General features: G+C 41.9%; 1 protein-coding gene across 1 annotated transcript in view; it reads right to left on the bottom strand.

Moving 5' to 3' along the window:
• Nucleotides 1-8,727: 8,727 nt before the first annotated feature.
• Nucleotides 8,728-18,498, bottom strand: part of RSPO3 (R-spondin 3) — a 53,739-nt gene continuing 43,968 nt past the window's right edge. The window contains exon 5 of the mRNA XM_081907217.1: nucleotides 8,728-9,981. Within this exon, the coding sequence (XP_081763343.1) occupies nucleotides 9,791-9,981 (191 nt within the window). The 3' untranslated portion in view covers nucleotides 8,728-9,790. The remainder of the gene's footprint in view (nucleotides 9,982-18,498) is intronic.

The following is an 18,498-nucleotide window of genomic DNA, read 5'->3' on the forward strand; positions in this document are numbered from 1 at the left end:
GTTTTTCAAATTTCACTCTGAAGTTTCTTTTCAGTATGACCACTTTCCAGTCAGCTATGAAGTGTCCCGATTTCATGCTTCTAGAACACTCTGTAACTGACCTTAAAGTCAGTTCACAGTGAGGTTTCCAAATCACAATGAGAGTTCTCAATTTATTCCATTTTTCAGTTGATTGGCGGAGGTGTGGGGTAAATCTAGAGTGTGTGTTCCTGGCATTTGGCAATTGGACAGATTAGAGATTCTGCTGATTTACCATCTGCCTTGCTGCCCAGCAATCTCCCTGCCTGAGCTGACAGAGCTGGTGTAGGAAATGATGTTGAGGACTCCCAGACTACTGGTTTTAAGGGACTTCAACATCCATGCTGAGGCGACTGGCTCTTGGATGGCTCAGAACTTCATGGCTGCCATGATTATCATGGGGCTATCTCAAGTTGTCACCGGCCAAATGCATGCCACTGGCTAGCCCCACTCTGGGATTTTTTCCCTTCAACTGGGCAGGAAGAGGGTGATCTGAAAATGGGCTATATTGACATCAACCCCTTGTCATGGTAAGGCCACTTCCTGTTGAGATTTAGGCTTTTGGCACCTTTTCCCCTCCGCAGATGCAAGGGACATATAAGGATGGTCACTTGCATATGCCACGACCTTGACTCCACTGCTATGGCAGATGAATCTCAAGAGGTGTCCAGAGCACTGTCTAGTCCTATTATGTTGGATGAGTTTCAGTTAGTAAGGCTCAAGGACGTGGACCAAGGTGCTTGCATCAGTCATGGATGCTTTAGTTGAGATTCCTGCACTGGAGGGTGTTGGACAAGATTACCCTTCCAACTCTACAATTCTATGATTCTATGAAAGGCCTGAGGGCACCCAAAGACAAACAAGGAAGGTTCCAGGTGTGTCTCCCTGGGGAGAACATTGAAAAGGCCTGTTCTTGTGTGGCCACCCTCCACACCTTCATCAGAGAAGGGCCTCTGATCAAGACCACAGGGTTGATAGAAAGCTTGGAGTGGGGGCTTTTCTGAGATCCTATGGGAAGACTAATAATGTTTTCCATCCCTGCCCTATTTATCAATAAGCATGGCAAACAGTTGTTTCTGTATTGGTATCACGTCTTTTGCCAACTGTGGCTTAGGGGCTGGGGGATTCAAAGACATGATAGAATGATAGATGATAGAGATGATGGATGATAGATGATAGATAGATAGATAGATAGATAGATAGATAGATAGATAGATAGATGATAGATAGATGATAGATAGATAGATAGATGATGATAGATAGATGATAGATGATAGATGATAGATGATAGATGATAGATGATAGATGATAGATAGATAGATAGATGATAGATAGATAGATAGATAGATAGATAGATAGATAGATAGATAGATAGATAGATGATAGATAGATAGATAGATACCGTAGATAGACAGGCAAGCTTATTGAACTGTAAAAAAAAATCCTGTTTGCATTCTTCAAAGAAATCTGTGTGTTTCTGAAAAAAACTGACAGGAATCTTTCATTTATCAAAATTAACACTGAAGTTCTGTCTGGAAATATCAGAGTTTCAGTCTCTGGAGTGCTAGTTAACACTTTGCATCTCTCTGGTGACATGAGAGCCATGGTAGGTTGGGCAGGAGGGGCAATCAAAGCATGTTAGCAAGGAGCAACACAGCAAAGCACCTGAGCTTTTCTTTTAATGAATCACTATTATATTATACAGTAAGAATCCCAAGCTGTTTCGGCTGCTCCACTTGCTGAACATTCCAGTGGCTCTTGTTTTTAAAATAATAGTGTGGCATGTAACCATGACGATGATGTTTTGCCAGTTATAAGGGTTATAATTAAAAATGAAAAACATCTGTGGCTGCTCCTGAGAGTGTTTTTCAGGGAGAACTCAAGCCCTCTATCTCTTTGCTGTGCTGACATCAGTGGGACTAATTAGGGTGCATCCATGCATATGCAATATGTCACACAATGGGACACCAAACCTTAATTAGGATTCCTCCCCCCTCTGCATTTACTATAGCAAATTAATATATCATAAATAATTCATACTTGGCATCGACAGGAATGGACCACTGTCAATTAGCTAATTCTCTGGTGGGGCGCATCCATTTTGCCTTATATTCCTAGCCTATTTGTATGCTAAGTCAGCATAATAATGACCGATGATGATTAAGGTAGTGTTCCAAGGGCACAAAGCCACAGCAGAATCCTGTCTCCATCATGTACCTCTTTACCCTGGCCTTTGACACTTTAAATGTATACTTTTAGGACACTGTCTTTTCTTGTGACTGTAATTTGTTTTCAACTGGTTTTTAATGTATTTTAAGTTTTCCCTTGCTGTGGGACCTTAGGTTGAAGGGTAGGCTATTAATAATAATTAGTAATATATTGATTTTGTTCTGTGAACTGCCCTGAGACCTCCAGGTATAGGGCGGTATATAAATTCAATAAACTAATAAAATAAATAATGATGATGACAGTGCACACCTCCAAACACTTGAACCACATGCTAGAGGACACCGGATGCTACTCCTGAAGGCCAACCATGTTTACTATGGACCTTAGTTTACTTAACAACCCAGGTTGCTTTTGGCTTCTGCAATTTCTGCAGTTGAGATAAATTAGTAAAGCAACAACCTTCAAACCATGGTGAATGGACCAGTCTTAGTGCTCACGGGAGAAGGGTCACTTCTGACTAGGGATGTCAAAGAACTGCAACACAGTATTTCAAGGGACTGCTGGCTCACACCAGCAACTCCCCATGTGTAAATGATGTGATAAAATTGCTACATAGGAATTAACATGTGAATCAACCTTTTATTCTAATCGACTTCCATTTGTAAGTCACCATATTTTTCATTCCTTAAGGCGCACCTGACCATAAGGCACACCTACTTTTTTTTGGGGGGGGGGTTCAAGAAAAAAAATATGCGGCTCTTGGGGGCTTTTGCAGGAGGTGAGAGAAGTGAGAGAGCCTCGCTCTGTCCCTTCCCCCTCCTCCCGCAAAAGCCAGTGATAGCCGCGCGAAGCCTCTCCAGGGCAGCGGGATGAAGGCTCCCCGCTGCCCTGCGGAGGCTTCATGGGCTACCCCAGAGCTGCTCAGGAGCTCAGGTTTTCCCCACCCCCAGCCCCAAAAAGCAGGTCGGGGGCAGCAGAAAGGCTGCACGCAGCCTTCCCGCTGCTCCCTGAGTTTGTGGGGCTGGCGGTGGGGGAAGCCTGGCTTTCCCCCACCCACAGCCCCAAAGAGCAGGTCGGGGCTGACAAGAGAAACCCCTGTGTCGTCCCCCCCCCCCCAGCCCCAGGGAGCACACATTCTCTCCATAAGACGCACAGACATTTCCCCAAAAATTTAAAGAGGAAAAAAGTACGTCTTATGGAGCGAAAAATACGATACTTAGAAGTCTTTTGTTTCCACTTTATCTGATGTAACTATGCCTGTTGCTTTTATACCCCATCCCCAATCTTCCTTTGATACTCTGGTCTCTCTGAATACCCCCCTTTCTTTACCTCCCTCTTTGTTCCTCTATCTTTGTCAAAATTTAGATTGTAAGCTTCTTGGGACCATCGTTTTTTTGCTTATGATATTCAGTAAAGTGCCATATATACTGAGGTTGCTACATAACTAAGAAAAATACTTGACACTAATTTGGATCACTGGATGATAGTTCAGCATGACCTCAGCGATGAAATTTGCCTTGAGAATTGTAATTTAGAGGTGTATCTTTTTTGTTAAAACCTACCAGAACTGGATTTCTCTGGAGGACTGAGCTCATTTGAATCGAAAATGCTCGCATGGAGAATTTGCAATTGGTTGATTAGGTTATCTGTATCTCCATATTAACCTGGGATTGTTTCAGTATGCTTGGCATCTGTACAGAGGCATGGATGTGTATCTGACTTCATGAATATTTAGATCATCCTGTCTCCCCCCACAATCATCTGCAGGGACGTCTTAATCGTTGTCTCTAGTGGTGCACAGTGCTGGGCTCCCAAGGGCGTCGAGTGGGCACTTTTGCTGTGGGTTTTGCGTGAGTTCAGGGTCAAGCGAGGTGCTGAGGTGGCCACCCGGCTCCTCCCTGCATGTCTGGGATTGGCATTGGGCTGTCAAGGGGCCCGCTCAGTGGCTTCCTCATGCTGAGAGAGGCTTTGTCCAGCTTCCTCAGGCTTCCAGCAAGGCTCCAAGTCCCTGCCCTGCCCTGAAAGGAGGAGGAGAAGGACGAGACGTAGGTGGCTGTGGGTGAGGGGGAGCCAAGGACTGCATCCCTTCCAGCCCCACGTCCCCTTTTGCTGTCTCCTGGGCAGCTCCTCTTGCCTGGGTGGGGATCACCGCCGATCGCTAACCCTGCTGCGCCACGCATGCCATCCCTATGGGCGCCATGTGTGTGCCCCGCTCTGTGGGTGTTGCCGAGAGGCTTCCTCCGCCGCTGTGCCTGCCCCCCATGTGCTGCTTGGCAAGAGAGAGTTTTAATAGCTGGGTACGTGGTGGCGCTGTGGGTTAAACCACAGAGCCTAGGACTTGCCGATCAGAAGTTCGGTGGTTCGAATCCCCACAACGGGGTGAGCTCCTGTTGTTCGGTCTCAGCTTCTGCCAACCTAGCAGGTTCGAAAGCATGTCAAAGTGCAAGTAGATAAATAGGTACCGCTCCGGCAGGAAGGTAAACGGCGTTTCTGTCCACTGCTCTGGTTCGCCAAAAGCGGCTTAGTCATGCTGGCCACATGACCCGGAAGCTGTACGCTGGCTCCCTCGGCCAATAAAGCAAGATGAGCGCCGCAACCCCAGAGTCGGCCACAACTGGACCTAATGGTCAGGGTCCCTTTACCTTTACCTATGTGGTGGGGTATGATTTCTATTGAGTGCGGCTGATAAGGGTCCCCTGCTCTCCCCCCCCCCGCCATGAAATTTAAAGCAGGGGGAGCCATTTCTATGATGTGGGCTGGATGAAGCATCGGTAGTTTGTGCGTCACCAGCCGTCTGTCTCCACCCTTCACCCCTTGCCTACCACTTTTATATTCGGTATTTCTGATCTTGCAACCCAGCCTTGCAATTTCATTTTGCAAAGGTCACCTTCCTGGGGCAGGTGATAATTAAAAGCAATATAAAGGTATAATTTATGCAGCAATGATAATCCTATGTAAATGCACCTGAGAGTAAGCCCCTTTGTATACAGTCAGATTTACTGCAGAGTAGTGCTGCAGGAAGGCATAGGATATGGGAGGGGATGTCTGTCTCTCTTCTCTCACTGCTACCTCCCCCCCCCCCCCGACTTCCATTTTTATCTGTTTATGCCAGCTGAAAGAAAGCTGGTGCAAAACATAGAATTGTAAAGGGACAAAAAGGGGCATGTGGATGGTGGGAAGTGGGATTATTATTATTATTAATAATTGAATTTACATACCTCCCTATACCCCAAGGTCTTGGAGCGCTTCACTGAATAAAATCAAAATATAAAACCACAAAATACATAATCAAAATAAAGACAACAACCCCAATAACCCCCACTCCCCCAAACCACATTTTAAAAGGGCGTAGGTTCATCACAACATTTAAAGTAAGACAATTAACAAAGCCACTAGTTGGAAAGACCATGATCTCTGAAATGTCTGCAGGAATATTTATTGGCAACCAAATTGGCTTGGTGCCTTTCTGATACAGTTAAGCTGCAAAGCTGCATCCTAACTGTTTACTGGTTCTTTGTTTATGTTTCTTTTCCCAAGCAGAGATAATGTGTAAGCGTGGTATCAGCTCCCTAAAAAAAGGTCAACAATTCTGGGGAACCTTTCCTAAAAAAGGTCGACAACTTTGTCACCCCCCCCTTAAAAAAGGTCGCCGGAGGGATCTTTGCATCACAGCACCGGATATGCTTATGATGGCCCTGATCATCTGTGTAGTATTTCAGAACAAGAGATAGATACCAGCCACTTTACCTGCCCACAGTTGAGATCCACTAGCATCTAAGCTCATGCATTGCACTGCTTACACAAACAGGCCATTCCAATTAGTTACCACAGCTGCCATAATCATGTCTAACATTGATAAACACTTGCTAAGTCCTATGAAAAGTAACATTTTCCAGTTGAAATAGGAGACCATAATAGAGATGGAGATTTTGTTCAGTCCATATTTTAAAGTGAACTCGACTCATTATTAGCCGAGTTTCCAATCTGCATCGGATTTCTCACTTCTCCAATTTTTGCAGCGCAGTTTAGATTCAAAAATCTGCACAAAAATGTGTATATTAAGGGAACGTACATGGAAAAGCATGGAGACATGCATGATGTTTTAGGGAAAGAATGCATACAAAATAGTGCTTCATTTAAAAAATAAATAAATCCACAGATAAGGGTCAGCAGAACAGACCTATAATTGAACACATAGGAAGCTGACCTGGAATGGAAATAGGATGATCTGTCCATTGTTAGTAATATTGTTCTTCTTATTGGCATCCTATGAATATAATAAAAGACTCTATGTCCATGTTCAAAGCACAGGCACTCCAGATGGTGCTATTCTGAGGTGCAGAATGATGAACTCTTTGGGTGACACCAGCTTCATGATAACAGGATTTTTTCTCCACTCCCCAGGCATGCATTAATCAGCAGTGTTCCACCTTCTGTTATATCTTACTGCTTAATTAACAAATGCAGTGAGGAGAGCTGGCAGCTAGGGGCAATGACAATGTGACAGTCGACATTGGCATGTTTTTGCACTTTATTTCAAAAATTGTTAATGTTACTCATTATAGCTTCACACAGAAGCGACTACTTCTTCACCTATCTACCACTACAAATGTGAGCAGCATAAATCACATACTTAAAGAGAAGTATGGACGTGAGCAACTGTATAGTCAATTCTATGACCACTTGATTAAGCTCCCATTTTAGGGAGAGAGGGCAGGAGAAGGCCAAATATTTGTTTTCATACTGTGTTCATTCAATGTCAGTAATGAACTGTCTTGTTATATGGTTCTGCAGAGCTGGTGGTTTTAGAGCAGGGGTCGGCAAGGCTTACAGGATCACTCCTGTGGAGATCCTCTGTGGGCCAGGCCGGACCGCCTCAGAGCGATGCTGGAAATCGCGCCTGCACATGTCTGCGGCACCGGAAACCGCTTCTGCGCATGCCTAGACGCCGAAAAAGCGATTTTCAGCATCTGGGCATGCACAGAAGCGATTTCCGGCACTGCGGACATGTGCAGACGTGATTTCCGGCAACTGGGCATGCGCAGAAGCGATTTGTGGAGCCATGGAAGAGAGTTCCTGCACTGCGCTGGTTTAGTGCAGTGGGCGGGGCCTTGCCGAGCGGGCAAGCAGCTCGGTTCAGGGGCTGCTCATGAGCCAGTTAAGCGACCCTCATGGGCCGCTTCTGGCTCATGGGCCTTAGGTTGCTGACCTTTGTTTTAGAGGCTATGCTGACCTACCCGAGAGAGGGGCAAATGTTTTGCTAAAATTGAGAAAGAAAAAGATGTGAATATGGACAGCATTGGAGCAGATATATATTATATCGTTTTCAGTACTGTAATTTTTTCAAGAATGAATACTGTTTAATTTCTGATCAGGGCACATCCCATAACTTTTTGCTGAAATCTTTTATTTATTTATAAATAAAAATATTTTATTTATTTGTTTTTCATCCCACTTTTGTTGCACTATAGAACACGAGTGCCCCTCGAGATGGCAATAATGCACTAACATTGAGGGAGCATCTCAGAACAACTAGTGAAGTAGAATGATGTGTGGGCAGTCTAGCATAAGGGTATCACTAATGCACCATGATTGCTTCAATGATATTTTGCAGAACACACACACAAACCAATCTGGGTAGAGAGGGCCCTTCGCCAAAGTTCCGATTTTGCTCTAGATGACAAATGAATATACAGCTGCCCCTCACAATGTGGAACTAGAGTTAAGGTGGAGCATCTGCTCAGCTTTCTGTGAAACAAATGCTAAAACTGATTTTTCCAGTTTGTGGCAGCCTTACTTCAGGTTCCCCACCAACATCCAAAGGTCCCTTATATCATATTTTGAATCACAGCAAGTGAGGGAAACAGTTTTTCTCCTGTGCTTGTTGTTTTTGTGAATACCGTGATACCTCGGGATACAAACACCTTGGGTTACAAACACTTCGGGTTACAGACTCCGCTAACCCAAAAGTAGTACCTCGGGTTAAGAACTTTGCCCCAGGATGAGAACAGAAATCTCACAGCGGCGGCAGCGGGAGGCCCCATTAGCGAAAGCGCCCCTCAGGTTAAGAACGGTTTCAGGTTAAGAACAGACCTCTGGTTACAAATTAAGTTCATAACCAGAGGTACCACTGTAATGTAAACTGTACTGTGCAAACACCCCCGTTACACCAGACTGTGTACAGGAAGGATTGGACTCTTAGTTTGTGCTAGAGTCGCCCACTTATGAACTGCACCTCTAGCTATGCCTTTAAAAGCAATTTGATCTGCAGGAATTAGCAGGTAGCGACATTAACCTCCATGCTGTCAAAAGCTTTGCCTGCTAATTGCTACAGATCAGGAGCCTGTTGGAGGCACAGCTACAGGGCTAGTTTGAAAGTTGTCTTGTGCTGCTAGCAACTTCCCCCTGCACATCTCCCCAAACAGCTGGTTAGTTCACAATCTATCTTGAATAAGGATGCTTGTCACCCTTAAAGACCTTTGTCTGGAAGTATTCTTTTTCTAATTAATTTTCATGTATTCCACTCACGAATATACATGATTCAGTAAAGTGGCCTTAGTTTATTAGATAGCACATTTCTAAAGAACATCTTTTTCTCTGTTTACAAAGCAGATTGTGTGATAGGTGTTTAATTTTTTTAAAAAAATGAAAGGGGAAAAAATCAACAGTGCAAAATGACATTATATTTACGTGGTCTGTCTTCTCTGTTCTTTATTCGCTCCGTGTTTCGTTCGTTCGTTTGTTTTCCCACAAATATGGTGTGTCAGTCACTGGAAGGTTTGAAATGCTGATTTAAGTTACACAGAGTTACAAAAAAAGAAGAAGGATAGAACGGCACACCTTGTATAATCATGGTTTAGACCAGAAACTATTGTGCTGTCCTGCAGATAGAAGCGCTGTATAGCTAAGCGCTATTGCTTGTTCTTCAGAAAAAGAGTCTCTGGTGTGTCTAATGTGGCTTCTGCCTCCCCTACTTTACCCCCTTGGCTTTCAGAGCCCTGAAACTGTTCAGCTGGGAGTTTTTCACATGAGTCTGGGATGAAAACCAGGGAACCACCAGGTATCTGAGTTCTGATAAGAATCTGCAGCATCAAAGCTTAGATTCCCAACACCTCTTAACAGATTTCCTCTTTCTCCAGACTCTTACGTAGCATATATAATTATGCACAAAGGGATACTGTATATTTTACTTAGATATCTCTTGCTTCATAAACAATAGATTGAAAAAATATTTTACAAAGGAAAAAGACTTTCCCCCCGCAGATGTCATTCAATATATTGCTATACCTTATACCATATTGATAATTATATACAAAACTTTTAAATTGCCTCTTAGAGATGCATGGAAGCATATAATATAACAGTTTGAAAGTATCCCATTTAAAGGGTTTTTCTTTTACTTAAAAAGAATCTTGACTCATGTCAGTCTCTTGAATAAACTATGACTGCATGAAGAATATAATAGGAATTATTTGGAATGTCATTTAAGATTTAAGAGTAACTGGAAATATTGTCCGTTTGTGGCTTAATTGGGGAGCACCAGCCTCAGAGAACTGGTGGAAATAGCAGCAGCAAAAGTCTTAAACAGTGGTGTAAAGGCGATTTAGTGTACAGTGCTGGTGGCTACTGGTTTCTGCTGTTTATCCTGTGCTCTTCTTTTCTTCAACTGTGTTTTACTTTTGTTGTCCCGTTCTCGGTTTTGCCTCCTAGATTCTCGGCCACTGTTTTCCTGCCTGTTTTCCTTGTTTTCTTCTGTCTTTTGGTTTTTTCTTCTTTCCTCTCTGCTTCTTCTTCCTACAGCAAAAAGCAACAAGACCGTTCCTTAAAACGTATATTCACTTTTCTTCAGAGGTTGTTGTTATTCCCTCCCCCACCCTTTAACTCTGCATTTCTACAAATGTGAACAGTAACTGGAAGCACACACCACTTCAAACTCTTGTCTTAATCATGACACTGTTACTCCAATACACAAAATGCACCCATTTCTTTTTTAAGTATTTCACACTTCATAGACATTTTGGTAATCATTCTTGTAAAAAATTCCTTCTAGGATTGCTCCAGTTGCTCTTCAATAGGAGTTATTCTATAGCCTGCAGCCGCCATATCAGTAAAAATAAATTAGACATAATAAATGGCAATGTGCTAGAATTCAATATAAGTAACATGGCTTTGCTGCATACGTTTTAACCATTAGGAATGTTCTATAGCAATATATTTTCCATAAAGTATTTGTATATATTCTGCTAGGAAGAAATATAAATCAGCTGGTGGCAACTGGATTTCAAAAGTGTGTGCCCATTTGTAGGTTTGAGACACCTGCATCTACAAATATGTGGGGAAAGAAATATGTAAATAAAACTAAGTTGGATTTCAGTGTTGGAAGTATTATTTGTAATGCAACAATTAAGGATGGATAACAAACAATTCCTGTAGTTCTGAATGTTACAAATTGCATTGGTTTAGGTGAAGTAGCAATAAAAATCCACTAAGGGGCACCATTGAGCTTTCTGAACCCATCTTTTGCAGTCTGTTCAGAGAGAATAGGATTCCTTCCAATGTGAAAAGAAAAAAACTCATCCTCTTGTGCAGAAGTCTGGGGTTAAAACAGGAAGGAGAGTGAAGAGCACTATTATCCTGGGTGTATACATTATATATGTTCTTTCAACCACACTGTGAATCAATCTGGTTTACCACACTGAGAGGATACAGGAAGATATCACTCACACAGTCAGCTGTGGTATTCAGCTGCAGAAATGTCAATATAAAACAACTAACAGTGCAACCCTGTATTTGACTTTTCAGAAGTAGGTCCCATTGACTTCAATGGGAATTACTCCCAGTCCAATGTGCTGTGGTATTACGGCTTAACCCACAGAAAGAAACAAGAGTGAGAATTGTAATCAAAAACTGTGAACCAGAGATGCAGATTCTTATTAACAATTGCAAGAATGTGCTGAATGTTTGTATAAATGAAGTCTACTCTTTCACCTGCTGAACCTTGCATACTGAATTATGCATGGAATGCAAAGGCGGTAGGGGACCCAATAAAGTGAAAGGTGTATAATTTAAAGCTCCATGAGCTTGTCCCACCTGGAATTACTAGCTTGCAAGTCCACCATGGTAGGAGGACAATGTCAATAGTGCAAGGCTATGTGGGGAAAGCTTTGTTAAGGTGCACCCAGCTAGCAGTGCTTTTGTTGCCTCTTTCCGTAAATCAATTCAATATGGCTTAAAAAGGAAAGCATACAGATATATAACTCCAATTAACAATCCCCGATTGGGAAAATGCTCTGGAAGAGCCAGTGTCTCCAAAACCACTGATGCAATTCTTGTTTACTCCTGGGTCAACTTCAAGTCACCTATAGTCCATTAATGCAACGTTACGTAAATTCCTAGCTCCTTTCTCATTTCCAAGAAGCATGACCAATTTTTTGGAGAAGGGCCAACTTTCAAATACACTCAGACTGAACTCCACAGATGTCTGCCAAAAACATAATTTTAAGGACCCCTTCTCCCAAGGCTCCCATCCAGCACGAAAGTGATTGCATTTTCATTTGCCAGCCTTTTTTAAATTCATTCAAGGAACAGCACGATTCCTCAGTATTTCAGGTACTCAACGACTTGTGCCATTTCTAAAGGAAGAGAGTAAAGGCCAAGCCTGCCCCCAACCTCCAAGAAGCTTTTACCCTGGTTATAGGCTGGGATGAAATTATCTACTAGCACAGTCTCGCTGGCACTGGAAGCAGAATAAAGAGCTTTATGGATGCTGGCATTAGAACATGTGGCTTCCAAGTTATTATTACTAATGACATTTTTAGGTTAGGCTGAGCGAGTGAGAGTCTGGCCCAAGGTCACCCAGGTGAGTTTCATGGCCAAGTGGGGATTTGAACTCAGGCCTCCCTTGATCCTAGTCCAAGCACTACATCATGCTGTCTGTCAGCAGCCACACACTTCCACTCTTCCCTTGGGCTCAAGCACACAGCCGTATCACTTAAAGAGAGAGGTCTGAGCAGCAATAGGCTATTCCGTTGGCCCACCTTATGGCAAAGCATGCTTGCAGCCAGATTATTTGCACAAACACAATTTATGAAGCATACATGGCCTCTTAGTCGTTCTGTTTTTATCCATTACAGCTTTAGGCCATGAGCTGCAGCCTGTAAGGTCAAAAGGGATATGGAAGAGGAGAAAGGAGTGGAGAGGGGTGCTCTGTCAATTTTCTGCATTTAAGGCCTTATGCTAGTATACTCCTCCACAATAAATTTAGACAAATATAAATAAAATCAAAGAGGATCAGAGATAATAAAGCAAATTTGATTTGAATAACTTTGTTTATGCTGTAATGCAGATAAGGAGAAAAAATTCACATCAGAACATCATTTTACATTGCAATGCAGAAGTATTCATATTAGTTTTTAAAAGGGCAGATAAACTTAATATTTACTTTTTAAAAATATATTTCCTGGCCTTTTTGTTTAAAATTTTGAATGACAGCATGGAAATTACTTGCTCTGGCAATGTTTGATTCAATACTTAGCCTGGCCAAATCCACAAGATGTTCCTGAGACACTGTGGACCTTAAATAATTTTTAATTAGCTGAAGTTTGCTAAATGACCTCCCTCCAGACGCTACTGTTGCTTACTATTGTTAATAGTATTCTTAAGCTAACACAAACATTTGAAAATCTGTACTTTGTAGTCTGTTAACAAGTTCAACAGATCTAATGGCTTTAACTGTGCGTTTACAAAATTTGCTTTATATACTGAGGGTAAATGTTGCATTTCCTTTCCAAAATCTTCACCATTAAGGTCAGCAGGATATTGTTCTGATAAAGATAAGGCTTTCCTCTCCACATCACTTTTGGACATGGTGAAATATTTCTATAAGAAATCAAATTTTTCTGCTAAGTGCCTAAAAGCATTGAAGCGGACAGTTAATCCTGCTACCAAAATGTAAAACACACACTTTCTGAAGTAGGCCTCTTCTGGAATATCATCTATGCCATTCATTTCTTCCACGTTAGCAGTAGGTGTGCTGTCGTTATGCAGCCTTGCCCTCTTGAGCCTGACTCCATCACATCTATGGGAGAGTTTTATTTCTGTATTTAAGTTTGATGCACCCAGTTTGGCTTCATTTAATAGGCATTTTCAGTTGTTTTGAAGTTTTGTCAGCTCTGTGAAGAGAGTTTCTATGTTTGCTACTTCAATATCGAGTGTGGCATCTCTTATCTTGGATGACTTTGTTGCATATATCAATGCCAGCTAATATTTTGTACCACATGACTGGCAGTAACACACAAGCAAAAGATCTCACATATTAAATCTCCATGGAATTCATTTCTCGTTTGGGCTGTCAAATTTAGTCCTAGGAAGTCTTCCAGTGCTAATTTAATGCTAGGCAAGGGAGCTGCAAATGACTTTACACATTCAACATGATCTGACCATCTTGTTTCAGACATACCATGAAGAGAACAACCAACAAAGTTTTGTAGTAATTCCCACCACTTAGGACAGGAACTGAACAAGTGGTACACAGTTTGAATTGTTCTGAAAAAGCTACAGGTATGCATTCAGCAGCAGCATTTCCACATAAGGTGAGTGTGATGTTTGTTATTGGTCTTCCAGCACTATAACCTCTCCCATTAGATTTGCCTGAGGTCATGGCTATTGCTTTTTTCTTTTCTTTTTTTGAGATTTTAGTTCAGCTAGTGGAGGCATTTGAGCAAACCAGAAACACAGATCTGATGCTGTATTATGTCAGAACTGCATGTTTAGTCTGCCCTTTGAGAAATAATCAGGAAAAGTTATACATGATAAGAGACAGATGCTTCTATCCTGGCAGATAATCTGAACTCATTCTAGAACAATATTGCAATGGGAGAGAGCACCCAAAGGAATAATTTGATTTCATGTTAAAAGGATTTGCAATCCAACCACTTTGTAATGAACAATGATACTGCTTCTCTTTGAACTCACACTTAAAAATAACTGAAATAAACCAATGTGTAAATACATTGTGCACTATTTGAAATTTGTGCAACACTTTTCTTATGCCATTGGCCATCTATTTCCTTAGTTCCCAAAATCAGGCTAGATGATTGTAAAGTCCAATGACCTTGCTTCAAGAGAGAATCAATCCACACACCATTTGCCATTTGTCCTGTTGCATTCTCCTCCCCACCACTTAACACATAACGTGGAATACCATATATTACAAGCAGAGAACAGAAGCAAATGGACTGCAACATAGCAAGAGACTTGTAGAACAGATGGTTCCATCCGACTCAGGCCAAACCATATGCTACAAGGAAGAGGGGGCGGAGAGAGTTGAATATTTTCTAAACTACTTCCTGATACCAAATATGGAAGCAAAACCAGCGTGGGGAACCGAATGCACCCTTTTAGATCAGGTTTGAATAGCATTAGCCCACATAAGCACTCACAGCCATACCATATGTTTAAAGCACATCTTCCCCCGAAGAATCCTGAGAACTGTCGTTCCTGAAGGGTGACAGAAATTTCAGTTCTGTTAGGGGTAAACTACAGCCCCCAGAATTCCTTGTGGGAGGGGAGGCTATGTGCTTTAAATGTATGGTGATATGTGGAAAGAGTAGTTTCTGAAAGCTTCCATTTCTCTGCCCAGGAGCATTTACTGACTCATACTGTATTACCTGCCAACAGAATGTCACTATGAGATGAATGAAACACTAAAGCTGAAAAATAAATGAATTCCTGTAGTGGTGCACCCCTTTCTGGCTTTGACCCCATGCTGTTCATGCACTGGGGGAAGGATGGAAGTCTGCTGAAGATGTGCAAGCTGTCTTCATACACTGTAGCCCTGAATAGTCAGGGTTCCAACCCACAGGGGTAGCCTGCTTGCACTTGACAGGCGTACCTCTTTCTGAACTTTCCCCAGCTATGGACAGCATCAGAGAGTGGTCAGAAGAAGCCAAGTGACACCAGGAATGGACCTAAAAGGTGCAACCCTGTAGCCCCTTTATCCTGTGAAGGGGGCTGTAATCAAATCAAATCTAATTGCAGAACTCCAAGCAATTGCCACACTTCCTTGAGTCCATTAGCACATGTAGATCTGTGCATCTCTGATGTGGAGAAGAGGGGTTTTTTTCTGTTTGAATGGGCTCTGAATCTCCCCAACCATCACTACCCTTTAGCTGTATATAAACTGTAGGTGTTATTTAGGGAAACTGCTTTGAAGCGATTGGTTGCTACGGCTGACACCAAAAATGCTAGCAGAGAGAATCACTGGGGACATTAATGGGATTTGTTGCAGGACTCGATATAATGGAATTAATTCACATTATTATTCAGTTTGTGCTTAGGCTTCAAAAGGTAGTAGACCACCAAATGCTGCCGTGTAGTGATGGAATGAGACAGCATATGCTGAACTGAGTACAAAGCATAGTTGACAGGAACATTTAGATGTTCAGTTTCAGAAATAAAAGGGCAGCCAGGTACCATGGTTAAGGTAAGATATGGTGTAACCTACATAGATTTGTTCTGGTTACCAGAGAAAAAGTCAGTATACTTTTTTGGCATTTCTCAAACATAATGAGTTTGATCCTATGTATTGGAGTGGAGTTTCCACCTTAGCTCCTGGAGTGAAAGCGGAACTGAAAAAGGGAATAGGTTGCATCCTTTCTGAGCTAAAATCTTGTGCAGAGAAGCCCTCTATTCCACAGTTGTCTGTAATATGTGAAGTGGTATTTAACTATTTATGCTTCATCAATTTTCTCACTAGCTGCTGTTCATTTGTTTCATTCATAAACCTGGCAACTGCGTGAATCTCCTGCACAGTATACCCCCTTTCTACTGCTCCTTAAACTGAAGTTGGTTTTAAAAATGAGCAAAACCATGTGAGATCCATGTTCTATATTGATTTCACTCTGCACTGTGCCAGCAGCCCCTTAGCAATAAAAATCATGATACTGTGAATTAGGGTTGTTTCCTCTGATGGGAATATAAATGCAAACTACAAACTTCTACATGTAGGTTCTATCCAGTTTCACTTTTGCAAGAATGTAGCAAGTTTATTCTTTTCCAAATCCCCCAAAAGAATGAGCAGTGAATTTATGGCTGTTTGTAGTGCCATAGCTTTTACAGAAACTGAAATTAGCAGCCAACTGTTTATAAAGAGACAGGGAAAATGTGAAGGATTAATGCTCTGATTCATTCATGTGGAGACAGAGGCTGCATCTTCATTTTATTCAATAGATGCTGCTGTGGGGTTTTTAACAATATGTTTACCAGTTTGTTATCCAGTCGTGCTCTTACAAGACCCCCCAAAACATCACAATGACTCTTTAACATTTTCGTATTTTAATAGTGCATTTGATCTCAAGTCACTCTGCTTGTGTAGCATATTATGGGCTGGGAAGTTCATCACTTAGTGATTAGCTATTTAGGACAGGTTTGTTGTTGTTTTTTTAAAGCACTTATTCACGAAGCATAAACTATGTGATTCCTTGGCAGAATATGTAATGCTGCCAACCAACTTAGATGGTTTTGAAGGAGGGTTAAATATTCATAGGATGATAGGGCTGTCATTGGATATTAATCATTACAGCTATAGGGTGTCTGGAGCAGGAGAAGCATTGTGTCTCTGAATCCCAGTTGCTGGGTTACTAGGGTGGGAGAGGGTTAGGTACCCTTACTCTTCTGAGGGACAGACCTCCTGGAACAATGCCTTCCATGAGATCTCTGGATCACACAGTTGCCAGTTTCAGATGTAACCACTGTGGTGTTATGCAAGCAGAAATCACACCACAATGTATGACTGGACTTTATATAGCCTTTTTGAAGAAGAAGAAGAAGAAGAAGAAGAAGAAGAAGAAGAAGAAGAAGAAGAAGAAGAAGAAGATTCACAAAGGATAAAATGGTCAATGGCTATTAGCTATGGTATCTAAAGTGAAATCTTTTGTGTTCACAGGAAGTATGCCCTGGATTACAAATGTTAGGGACAAGCAACACCTTTATTAAGTCCTACTAGTAAGCTTCCTACACAGCCTGGCTAGCCATTGCTGGAGACAGAATGCCAGACTAGCATTATGACTTGACCTAACAAGACAATTATTTTGTTCTTTCCACTAGTACCATTTAGTCAAGAACCTGAATTGGTTCTTCTCACACTAATGCCCGGGGGGGGGGGGATCACAGCTCCCACATGAAAACAACCATTCCACAAATGCATCTGAAAATGTATCTGAAAATGCTTTATTTTGGGTGGCAGAGGGGACAGGACATTGGTGGTTGAGGATTTGGATGTAAAAACTAGTGTGTGGTGTGTTTTTTAAGCCACTACTGGGGCCAATTAGTCACCCAAGCAATATGACAACTCCCCGTATGATTTATTTCCGTGTCTGATAATATTGGCCTGTGATCGTAATAAATAATTCATTCACAACCCCCTGATGGTTTGTGGTCTTGAGGGTTAATTTGATGAAAAGAGGACTCAACTGCAGTTGGGCTGATCTTTGGTAGGGTAGGAGAATCCAAAGGTTCAGGCAAAGAGGGATTCATTGGTATGATCACTGCAGATTGACTGACATGCCAGTCTGTTCTTGAGACTGGAATATTTTATCAGAACTGGAACCAAGTTCAGTTGAAGGGTAGTTAATAAGGGATTGATTGAACCAGAGCTTTGTAGTGCAGTGGTTAGAGTATTAGACTAGGGAACCCCTGTTCAAAACCCTACTCAGCAATGAAGCGCAATGGGTAATATTGGACTATTCACGATATTTTAGCATGACCTACCTTAGAGGGTTGCTATAAAGATAAAATTGGGTGGCCATGGTGGGAGGACAGTGTCCACCATCTTGAGTTTCTTGAAGGAAGACAGGATACAAATGTAATCAACAAATGTAATAAATGTAATAAATCAGTCAATCAGGCATTGGGCTGAAAAACCAAGAGACCTAAATTCCAATGCTGTATTTTCTATCACTGCCTTGACTGTGTGTGTACCACATCTACAAAGCAGGGGTAACTTCTGAGTATTAAAAACTACCATTACTATAGCTGCTTTGGCAAAAGTTTGAATTCTTCAGTGCATGGGTAAGTCAGTAGAACGGGCCTTTTCTGTTGTACGTTCCTGTCTATGGCGCCAAGGAGGCCAGTCTGGTGCCAACTTTCTCATTGTTTCGACCTTAGCCAAATGCATTCTTGTTTTCTCAGGCATATGCACTGCATCAATGATTTGATGTTTTTAATATGTTTATGTATTTTTATTATTGTAAATCACTCTGGAACTTTTCGCAGTGGACAGCAATATATAAACGTAATAAAGCTAAACCTTGG

The sequence above is a fragment of the Podarcis melisellensis genome (assembly GCF_964234715.1).
Source record: "Podarcis melisellensis genome assembly, chromosome: 3".
NCBI classification, from domain to species: domain Eukaryota; kingdom Metazoa; phylum Chordata; class Lepidosauria; order Squamata; family Lacertidae; genus Podarcis; species Podarcis melisellensis.